Source organism: Cryptomeria japonica, chromosome 10 (assembly GCF_030272615.1).
Source record: "Cryptomeria japonica chromosome 10, Sugi_1.0, whole genome shotgun sequence".
Taxonomy (NCBI): Eukaryota; Viridiplantae; Streptophyta; class Pinopsida; order Cupressales; family Cupressaceae; genus Cryptomeria; species Cryptomeria japonica.
In genome coordinates this window covers 850384109-850396137 of record NC_081414.1, presented here as the reverse complement: position 1 = coordinate 850396137, position 12029 = coordinate 850384109, and the positions used below count along the sequence as shown (strand labels likewise).

Genomic DNA, 12029 nt, shown 5'->3' with positions numbered 1-12029 from the left:
AAGCCAGAGAAAATCCCCAAAGTGACACTAACCACAACTTCAACCCGAAAGCAAGATTGAGCATAAGTGAGCACCACACCAACACTAAGAAATAGGAAACTAAGAACAAGGGAGGGGAGAAAGAAAGTCCTCAACTCCCAATTTAGTAAAGAACCATAGAAGAATTGATGTTGTACATGTGGAGTAGTTAAAATGTTATTGTAGTTTAGAAAGCTATGCATGAAAATGTGCGTGTTAATAGTCTTTTAATAGTTGTTCTTACTATTTTTAGCCTCATATTATAGTTAATTTTAAGGGGCTATGAGCTCTATAAATAGAAAATATTTTTGTTGATTGAATGCAACTTGTAATGAGAGTGAAGAAGTTAGGGAAAGATCTTGATTGATATAAGATGTAATTCATCTATTCCGAATAAATAAAAAATTATTGTGTGTGAAAATGTTCTTTATTTCTCTAACATTGTTTGTCTTTTGTTATTTCCTTTGTTTTGAAATCTACAATAAGCTAATGTTTCATACAGATATTTGAAAACCTTATTTACATTATATTAGCATTCTTTATCTTGTTTGGACATTCATCTGCTCATGTTTGTACAATTTCATTTGCAATGTCATATCTTGTTCTTATAGACATGAGTATGACAATTATTCTAATATAAGAAATCTAACACATTTTCTCAATATTATTTTCTTTATGAAATTTTATGGTCTAGACAAGTTTTTATTTATAAACAGTAGAATTTTCATAGACAACCTAAATCTTTACAAAATCTGCTATTATTTTGTAAAATTAATTCTAGTTTCTATATTGAAAATAGCACTAAGATGTTTCAATTTGTTACGTGTCCTTTTAAAAATTTCATGATTATATTTCAAGATAGAAAGGGAAAAAATATATTTAAGTATTTTAAATCCCATTTGAAAATAGGAAGGGGGAATTATATAATCGATTAGAAATTAACAATCCAACCTTCTTTGCTTCTCTCCATGTTTCCATGAACAAGAGAAATAATGACTCTTAAAGAGCATTAAGGGATTCTGTAATCGTTGCATTAGATTGAGATGAAGATGTGCCAGAATTGGAACATTGTCCATTTGCTTTGTTACCCATGTCTACAAATGATGGTTGTAGAAGTTTTTGAAATTCAATCTCATCGTTAGATAACAGTATTGTCACAACCTCAGACATTGATGGTCTTTGTCTGATGGAAGCTTGTATGCATAGAAGCGCAAGGTTTATCACCCTTAAAACCTCTTCTTCGCTATACCCTTCCATCTCCTTTTCACATTCTACCACCTCTAAAACCTTGTTATCTTCGTATAGGCTCCAAACCTGCCAAAAGTTTTTTAAGCGAATAATCAAGATATTAAAGGGAGAGAATGGTGGGATTAGAGGATAAAAAGAATATTATTAGAATTTTTAAATACCCATTGAAGAAGATACTGCATATGAGGTGGTTGCTTCAAGTCAATGGTTTTTCTACCACTGACAATTTCAAGAACCACCACACCAAAGCTATAGGTGTCAGCTTTCTCTGTTAATTGCCCACGGTTAGCGTATTCAGGAGCTGTGTATCCTCTGCAAAATCCAAAAATATAGTGTTACTGTCTCCATTGAAAACATTGGAATTAAAAAAATTAGTAGATAAAGTAGGAGTTTCCTCACAGTGTTCCTGCAAATCTTGTGCTAACATGAGTTTTATCATTTGGAAGAAGTCTTGCCAGCCCAAAATCTGCTATTTTCGCCTGAAAGTTGTTGTCAAGTAATATATTGCTTGATTTAATATCACGATGGATGATACAGACATGGAATTCCTCATGGAGATAGGCCAGACCACGAGCAGTGCCCAGGATAATGTTGAACCTTTCCTTCCAACTCAGAAGTCTTTTATTTTTTCCTACATGTAGGGCAATTCACTAGACTTTCAAAACCTATCATATTTGTTGTAACAGAAGAAAGAAACAAATGAGGGAAGTTCAGCAATAGCAAACCAAATAATATTCTGTCAAGGCTGGTATTGGGCATGTACTCATAAATCAGGAGCCTTTCTTGGCCTTGTCTGCAACATCCGACTAAACGCACAAGATTTCTGTGATGAACATTGGAAATGAGTCTCACTTCGCTTTCGAATTCAGAAATTGCACGGGCAGAGTGACCTAATGTCAGCTTCTTAACAGCCACAACTTTGCCACTTTTCAACGTACCCTGCAAATATCAAGGAACTCATCGTTTGGATACATCAAAACAGAAGGCTAATATGGACAGCAAATAAATAATAATTTACCTTAAATACTTCACCAAACCCTCCTTCTCCAAGCTTATTTGCTTGATCAAAATCGTTAGTTGCCTTTTTCAGTATCTTGAAGTCAAAATCTTCTGGCCCACGGAGTTCCGTTGCTCCTTCAATATCCGCTGTTCGATATTTTTGTTATATTAGTAATAATCAAGATCGAACTGAGTTGCAAGTCTTTTGCTTCCTTATTTATAATATATAAAATTTAGCTCTTAAGAGTTTACCTCGTTTCAGGCTTGAGCGCATTATCTTCTTCCGGAAGAAAAGGAGACAAGTTATAAGGCCAAGTATGAATACCCCTCCCACAACACCAATTATTATCGAAACTGTAGATCTCGCCTTCTTCCCTGAAAAACAAAGTGGAAAATAAAGAAATCATTGTATGTAAGAGTAAATGTCTGACAAATTTTAAACAAAAGCGATTAAGTTGATCGACTGTTTCTTGATTTTATGAAATTACGTTTCTGAAACTGTGAATTCAATCTTGCTTCTAAGGATAAGTGTGGAAAGCGTTGAGAAAACTGCAAACTCTTGAACTGAATATAATTAAATTGTAACCTCTCGGTGAGAAATCTATAGTCACATTGCTTGGAAAAAAAGGTTTGGTATCGTATCGCAAGTAGCAGCCGGCGTCCACAGCCCGTCCCTCGGAGAGAGGAAAACACTTATTTATGTTTTCTTGGGCAACAGTCAGGCACTTTTCACAGGAATCCCTTTGAAGGGAACGCATACACGAGGCAAGTCCATAGATTGTTGTATTAGATGGCCCTTGTCTCGTCTGCGCAGCGAAAAAATCTCTTATTCGCGGAGTTGCAGTGCAAAGATCGCTTATCAAATTTCGAGCAGATGCCGATAATGAATTGGCGGTGGTCGTGTTGGCATCACCGCACACCTGTTTATTTCCATCATCAGTGTACATATTATAAAAATTAAAGCTCTCGAAATGCACAAAACATCCGTCGTAGATTGCCCTGCCGCCGATAACATTGTTACAGATGGCAATTTGTTTCGTTGCTACATTTATGCAGTTAGCGCAATCAGCAGAGGACTTATCCTTTCTGCACTGCGCCAGTGCATATACTGAATCTGCCTGATCTGTTCCTTCCACCACACTTTTTGTAGCAAATCCAGATAAAACGACATCTTCCACCACGGCTTCCAGAGCTGCTTTGAAATTTTTCTCAAAGACTTTAGCGTTGTTGTAGGGAGTGGTGTTGCATCCGAAGGCTAATAGTCTGGTCTCTGGATCTGCTCTAATAAGGGCCATTATTAACATGGCAAATAAAATAATCAGCCTTACGCTATTCTCCATTTGCCAGCCACTTCCAGTTATGGCTCTGGATTTTCCAATTGATATTGGAGAGAAGTTTTTTAACTGGTCTTTCAAATTGCAGGTGAGTTATCTATCAAATGAGAGAAGATTTTTAAGTAGACTTTCAAATTGGAGGTGAGTTGTCTATTTTCACGACTCTTACAACTATATTGTTTATTGCATTCCAAGAAGTCAAAGAAAGACAACTATGACAATCAACACAATACATTATTAGAGTCAAATATTTCGTTCCTCCTTCTTGGTTTAGAGCAAGTAAAAGTAAATCAATCTCCCAGAAATATGGTATATGTCAATTGCGCTGGCAACTCGATTGGAATCAACTTGAAGATAAAATATCTTCAATATCCCACAAATAACGGCAATTTCACTACAATCCACCCAGCAATTGAAAAAGTCCGGATTCCAGAACCTATCCAGCAAGGAGAACAAATTATTTAGAATGGTATTCAACGTTTACTAATGGATGGACTATCTAGAAGGTAAACCATATACGGCATCATTAGTTTTCAAATGAAGTGCACAAAGAAAAAAAATTCCCTCTAGAGAAATTAATTATATATGAATGTCATCATATGATATTGTATTTTTCCAATTTCGTTGAGTTGAATGACATGATAATTCAAATGTGACATTTGAATATTTATACAAGTTTAAATCAAGTCTAACAAATGATACAAAACACAATTGACTACCAACCATAAAACCAATTTTAAGATAAAGAGTTATTTATTATTGTTTGAATTCAATCAAGTGATATCACATTCTATTCATATAATTTATGGAGACTTGAGAAGACAATTTTATGAATTATTTAATTAAATAAATTGTAGTACGTCAAATAAACTTTTTAATGTGATTGATGAAACTAGGAAGACACATCATCCAATACCACATGGGCTAGGGGGAACTGAACCTCGTAACTGCGTGTTTACTACTAGAAGCTCTCATCAATCCTATTTATATTCATTGGATTTTTATAATAATTTTTTTTAACTTTTATATATGAATTTTAGTTTTACATTTGAAAAAATCACCATTTGCTAATTCTAATTTCTAAATTTAAATTAATGGATAAAATCTAGGTAAGCTTGGTTATCTATTAATGATATCAAATTTCCACAATTTATAAGTTAGTTTCTACTGTTTCTTGATTAGATCATGTATGAATTTTAACCAAAAAAAAGGAGAATTATCTCATGGAGTGTTATCCAAAATATTATTACAATAATACATACATTATTTAATCCAAAAACAACATAGACTTTGGTTAACTAGTTTGTTTCAATGGACAAATACTTATGATCTAGTTTTCCTCTATTCCCATTATAAGGTTGATAGCTTTACAATAACACACACAATCGAATCCAGAAAAACAAACTATTATACAATATGGATTGTGGAAATCTCAAAGCTTTAGTTGATAGCTTTACCAACTTTAGGTTCCTATAAATTTCCATTTTATCTTCTAGGGATAAATTCATTGTAGTGATGCAAAATAATAACACCTACAATGTTAATCATATGTTTTGAATTAATAACTTTGGTAGAGAATGCTAGCTTCATATAAATAATAAATATGATGTAAGGAATGATAAATTCCTAGGATAATGATCTATTTGAATTTAGTTTCATAATCTTATATACACGAGATTACTATTATGACACATCTCTCTCGATTCTTTTTGTTGTTGAATCCATAGTTGATAGTAATGTCTTTGAATGAGTGCAACTACTAGATACCTAAAGCCATATATGTATATTTTCCATACTGGTCATATAGAATTCATCCTTCATATCATATGCTTATAGATTAAATTTAATTGGGGGATCTTTTGACTACGTTGGATGGTAAAATTATTAGCCATCATAACATTGAACCTTAAATTTCCTCTAACTTGATGTCTCACTTGCTCAATAATATGTCAATAGTGAAGTTATGAGTGGAATCAATTCCAATGGTAAAATTTACCCTTTGACCTCACAAGAAACCATAAATGTACAAGAGATTGTAGCTCAATGTACTAGAGAAAATCAAAAGAGTGTCTCTCAAGATGGCATCTTCCTCTTTTGCATGGTCTTCTTCACCTTTTGGTTTCAGTCCTCTAGAGCCTAACTCATGATTAGGCATTACCAAAATATACTTGGAAATTTTAATTTCTCTATATATCTATGTTTAGGAAACCATGGATTCTTGTAAATGAAACACAACTTATGCATTTTCAATTTATTTCCCACCTCAATGTCTAGTCCTAATGTAAAAATTTGAATCTATAATACATATCTTGTGAGATAGGTTCTTCTGAATAAAAATTTCCATCTATAAATTACTCTTTAACATTAAAGTTTGAATTTCCAAAGCCTACTTGATAACCTCTCTTAGGATAGGTGGTTAAAAAGTTACAACTAGCCACTTGAGAGATTCAATTAACCCTTCAATAAAGAGCATAGTCGATCTTCTTTCTCTGAAGCTTACTATAATCATTGATATTTTTTGAAACTATGTTTTCTATTAAGGATAAAATTGTTTTTGACGGGACTTGAAACCCCTTACAACAAGTTTTAAAGGGACTTCAAACCCTTAAATTTTGCATAGATCTGGAACCCAAAGAAGAATGCTGCCAAAAGATGCAACATAGGCTACCAATAGCCCAACCTTAGCCTAAAATCAAATAATAATCAATGAAAAAATAGCCAAAAAAAGAGGTAAAAGACTTAGACAACACCAAAATATGTCAATACAATAAATCCAAGGGTTTTATCAAGGCTCCCTTAACCTGCACCAAGTACCAAGGGTTTTTCCAAGCACCCATAACTTGAGCATTGGGTTTTATGAAGGATCCCAAAACCATAACAACCAGAGCCTTGAAGAGAAGCATGAAGGAAAAATCTAGATCCAAAGGGTTTTGAGAGCCTCCCCAAACCTTCATATTGGGTTTTGACTTAGATCCCAAAACCATCAAGTTGAAACCAGAAAAGACCAAACACAATTCCTCTACTCCTTATTAGGAAAAGGACCCGCTTCAATAGGAACTCAATAGAAATGGACCACCAACTGAACAAGCCAAATACCATTCAACCCCTGATCCAAAGATAAGAGAACAAAGCAACACCATTTTTCTAGAATATTGGGTTTTAGAAAGGCTCCAAGAACCTCAATAAATGGGGCAATAAAATCCCCCAAAAGACTCCATCCAACTTCACCCAACCCACCACTCTCCACCTAAATTGAACAAGTAGAGAAGTTGAATAGAGGGAAGGAGAACCAAATCCTAACCAAGCCCATCAATAGACTCTCAAACATAAACATAAAATATAAGATGAGATCCAGAGTAGCAATAAAATCCCACATGAGAAAAATGGAAACTAAGAAGCACAAGGTCCACAAAACAAGAAGAATACAAACCCTTCACACCATGACCCACTCCACTAAAATGAGATCCACCACAAACAACATACATCTTGAAAAGAACAGAAATCATGAATGCAGGGAGAAGCCAAATAAAAAAGCACCTGTCATTGCCAGTGAGATTTATGTTGTGAAAGGATAGGGAGGAGACCAACAACACTACAAAATAGACCATTTCAAAGAGGATCATCATCCTCATCTAGATATACATCTTCCTCTTCATCTGCATTCTCTCTTGAAAACTTATCCCCTCCTCCATGCATGCACTCCATTTTCTCCAACCATGGAAATTGTTGAATTGGACTAACTACTTTTTGAAAGTATGTTACATAGTTGTCTATTGAAGTAGACATTCAACTTGAGTTAAATATTTAAATGAGCTTTAGGATCTTCTAATAAAACCACTCAATAATGCTTTTTAGAATTCATAAAAAATGTGATGGATTTATTATCTTGATTTATCAAACCATGATACCACCATTGATGTACATTGGCTCCAAATGCAGTGTAGAAAGGTTGATTGCTTGACTTTTAACTACTAATATTAGTGATATTTATGTGTCTAGCTTCCATATCCATGGATGAGTTAGGAATTTATTAGATAAATCATAGTCCAAGAGAGTGTCAACTTTCTCATAACTTAATACACATCTCTATAAGAGGCTTGTAGATTAGGCTCATTTCTATAACTATTCTAGGACTTCTTCCATGGGCTAAAAGTATAATCTTTGGATCTTCTTTGATGGGCACTATTAGCATGCATAATAAAATAATAAACCTCACAATCTTCTCCACTCTAAATTATCCCATTGATATTGGAGATGAACTAGAAATTCCAACATGAATATGGTATTTAGCTGCTTTGAAGGTGAACTAATTAAATAAACTCTTATATTGTTTAGAGGATAAATATTCATTTCTCCTTTTTTATTTTGTTTTCAATTGATGCTATTTATTTATTATTATGCCAAAGTTCTTTGTAGCATGGAATTAATAGTTTTCAATAGATTTTTTTAACAATTTTTGTCAATGGGTTAATATGGTTTATTTAAAATATTTTTTAAAAAAATTACACTTCAATTTTTTAATGTTATCAATAAACTAATTGAACCAAATATTTTAATGAGTAAATAACTAATCCATTTAAGCTATGGCTTCATCTTTCAAATCTAATTAAATAAAATTTGTATTAACCTCTAGAACTAATAAAACTCTCTTATGTCAATCTTAATCTTTATGGCTATCATGAAAAGGATTTGTGTTTCTAACATTTCTTTGTTTTAATAATTTAAATAGTAGGTATAGTGTTTTTTAATTGGTAAAATTATTGATTATGGTATATTTCTAATTAATTATTGATACCTTTCTTTAAATTTAACATAATATAGTTGGATGTGGATATATATATGTATACAATATGTATAACAATTAAATGTAATGATATACTTAATTAAATAATCAATGTGTCTGTTTATACTTATTAACTTGTCTTTCTCTAATATCAGTGTGAGGTTGATATGGTTCCCAATTTTGGGTTCCTAGAAATTTCAATTTTATCTTCTAGGAAAAAAATCATTCTAGTGAAACAAAGTAATAAAACCTACAATGTTATTCATTTCTATAAAAATGCAATTTGATAGAGAATTCTCACGTCATATAAATAATATATATAGTGCAAGGAATGATAAAATCCCAACTACAATGATCTAACTATTAGAATTTATCTTTGTAACCTTATGTACAATAAATCAATATTTTGATTTGTCTCTCTTGGTTTTTTTAGTTCTTAAAACCTAGTTGATATTAATATCTCCTAATGAGTACAACCATTAGATATCAAGCATCATATATGTATGTTTCTCATATTGACAATATAAAATCCATCATTTATATCTTATCATTCTAGATGAATATTTAATTTTGTGGATCTTCATAGTACATTATATGGTAAAATTATTAGGTACCATAAAATTAAGCCTTACAATTCATCTAAATTTTTGCCCCACTTGATCAATTATACCCAGTTAGTGAAATTATGAGTGGAACCCATGCCATGTTGGGAACAACAATGAAGGAAAACTCAGAGGAGGGGTGAATTAGTTTTCATTGGATTAATAAACTTAACCTCAAATGCAAATCTGATTAACTGCAACAACAACAAAGATAAGAAAATTGATAACACAACACAACACCAAGATTTTGACGTGGAAAACCCGATTAAGGGAAAAACCATGGTGGGAACCTACCCACAATGAGATGGTACTTTGTAGTAGTATGTGAAAATAATTACAATGGGGAACGAACATACATTCAAGCTCACTGGCTAGAGCTCACTACTCAAATATAATAACCTATAAGGCTACAACCCTCAGGGAAGGTTCAATACCTTACAAGAAAGTCTCATCGACTTAAAAAATATTCAGACAACAATCTAGATTAAAATGAACTAAAAGAATAAAATCTGCAAATACCTCATGACAGTTCCAGTTAAGCATATTTGTCTTCTCTACAACACTTCAATCTATGCTCAATCACAATGTTGAAGGATGTATTCACTTGTTCGCACCTTTACCATAATCTGATAATGCAGACACGCTACCAATACCAAATTTAGATGACTATACCTATATATACTGATCATCAACCTTGACAAAAAGGTCAGCCAAAAGCTTAACTCATAGTTACAAAATTACATCACATGATAAAAATATCAACTACCAAACTAATATAATGATATATATGACATAACATAGAACTAAACCACATGCTCAAACACACAACACAACTGGAAATCACACCAAGATCAACCGCAACACACTACACCACCAAGAACATGCACAAGGATCAATGTGGACCATAAAAAATAGGAAATAATTAGGAAACAACAACAAGAATATTAGAATCATCTATAACAGTAGCACCAACACCACTTATCAAATCTTCACCAATGAACATCTGAAACTCAAGAACACTCAAACAACAACAACTGCCATAACGAAAGATAACTTACGGAGCACCAAATCATGATCCATATGAAATGAACATAGACATTAACATCTCAAGTAATATCCCAAAATCAAAACTCATGATCTGATCACATCGAAATATATTGAAGGAAATGCCAAACTCTGCAAAGCACTAATCAGAAAAACCAAACTGTAAACCGCATCATATGATATGATTAATTAAGCTCCCAGATCATTGAAACCAATACAAAAAGATATAATGATACTAGAAATACTCCATATACCAATTCATGATCCCACTAAACCAATATGTAACCATCGGAGCAATAAATCATAGGAATATGTTGACATCAATGACAACAACATATCCTAGTAGCAGCAATGTCCAATAATCTCCCCCTTTGGAATTGATGGCAATATATGTATGTGAAAAATAATCAATGCAAATAAAGAAAATATCTCCAACAAGCTCCCCCTAAGATCAAGCAGATAAAACACTTTTCCACATGCTTTCTCTCCCCCTTTGACATCAATGACAAAGGTGTTTAAAATAGAAAACCAAACTTAATATTCCTCCTAGAATAAATAAATCATGATTATAACCAGCTCAACTGAACCACAAACAAACTATTCCATTAGAGGACAACATAAACTCGTCAATCTGGACAAAAAGATAAGACTGTGAAGTATATCAAATTGATGCAACTCAATGCATCTAGTTGACATCAGGAGGGGTAGATATCCCTAAGTTGTCTCTCAAATAGGCAATTGTATCTGTAGACAAAGGCTTGGTGAAAATATCAACAATTTGTTGCTTTGTAGACACATACTCCAACTTCACTTCCTCTTCACCAACTTTTTCTCTCAAGAAATGATACTTGATTGATACATATTTTGTCTTTGAATGTTGCATCAAGTTTTTTGACATATTAATAGCATTGGAATTATTAAAATTTATGATAGTAGGCTTATCGTAGATAACTCTGATATTCTTGAACCTTTGTTTCATCTAAACTACCTAAGTGTAGTTACGAGCAACAACAATGTAAATTGAGCTTTAGCAGTAGATAGTTGTTGGTTAACATATTTATCCCTTTCTTCAGATTATAATATTTTCTTTCTTTGAATAATCATATGACTCTTATACACCTCTTTATGAAAGGAAACAAATAAACCAACCATTGGATGAATCAATTAGAAAACCATCCTCTGCATTAGAGGGCAACTCCTCGTATGATTTGTAATGAATTTTATGAAGAAAAATTTGAAATGAAAACACTTTTAACCTGAAACTGTGGAAAGGCTTTAGAATTCATCTATCAATAGAAAGGAATTCTTTTAGAATAAAATGGAAAGAATATTCTGAAAGATCAAATAAGAGCTCACAGACTCTGATTTTCATACATGTTCATCACATAAATTCAGAGAAAAAGAAAATGCATAGTAGTATGAACTCTGATCGATTCTTTCTCATGCCTCACAGGACAAGGGTAATCGGCACAACTCAATCCATAATAAATTTACTTGAAAATAATGGTAACAATGAATTCAGAAAACATAGGAATAATTGATTACAAAATGATATCCTGCACATTAGTTGATTTCTCAAGAAAGATAGCCAATCCTTGAACACACAGATTCAAAGACTACGCACCATAAAATTTCATTACTAAACCAATCATTTCATTTTTAAGAAATTCACAGAAAAATAGATATTGTTTGTTCCTTAAAAAATCACCATTTTTCAGACCCTAACATAAACTATCTTCAAATTAACCGGTTCCACATCCAATAGGCATGCTATTTCTATCAACAATATTAGGGACCCTGTAGTGAAACTTGTAGCAATGGTGATAGGCTACTGAGTGTTCTACTCTAGTAGACTTAATAGTGTTCCATCCACAACAATTCATATAGCACATGGTATAGTAATTGATAATACAAACTATGATATTTGTTAAGCTATCAGACTCCAGCTATTTCAAAATTTGAAATCCATTAAGAAGGACAATAATCAGAAGTTCAAATTTG

The 12029-nt window shown here is 32.7% G+C and overlaps 1 protein-coding gene across 1 annotated transcript; it reads right to left on the bottom strand.

Annotated features, from left to right (window-relative positions):
* Nucleotides 1-952: 952 nt before the first annotated feature.
* Nucleotides 953-3560, bottom strand: LOC131065171 (cold-responsive protein kinase 1-like). The gene is made up of 7 exons (XM_057999608.2): nucleotides 2852-3560; nucleotides 2518-2640; nucleotides 2285-2412; nucleotides 1992-2205; nucleotides 1666-1897; nucleotides 1428-1578; nucleotides 953-1332 (listed from the first exon to the last, which is right to left on the bottom strand). Exons 1-7 carry the CDS (start codon nucleotides 3558-3560, stop codon nucleotides 1018-1020), a joined length of 1872 nt encoding a protein of 623 aa, XP_057855591.1. The 3' UTR covers nucleotides 953-1017.
* Nucleotides 3561-12029: the final 8469 nt, after the last annotated feature.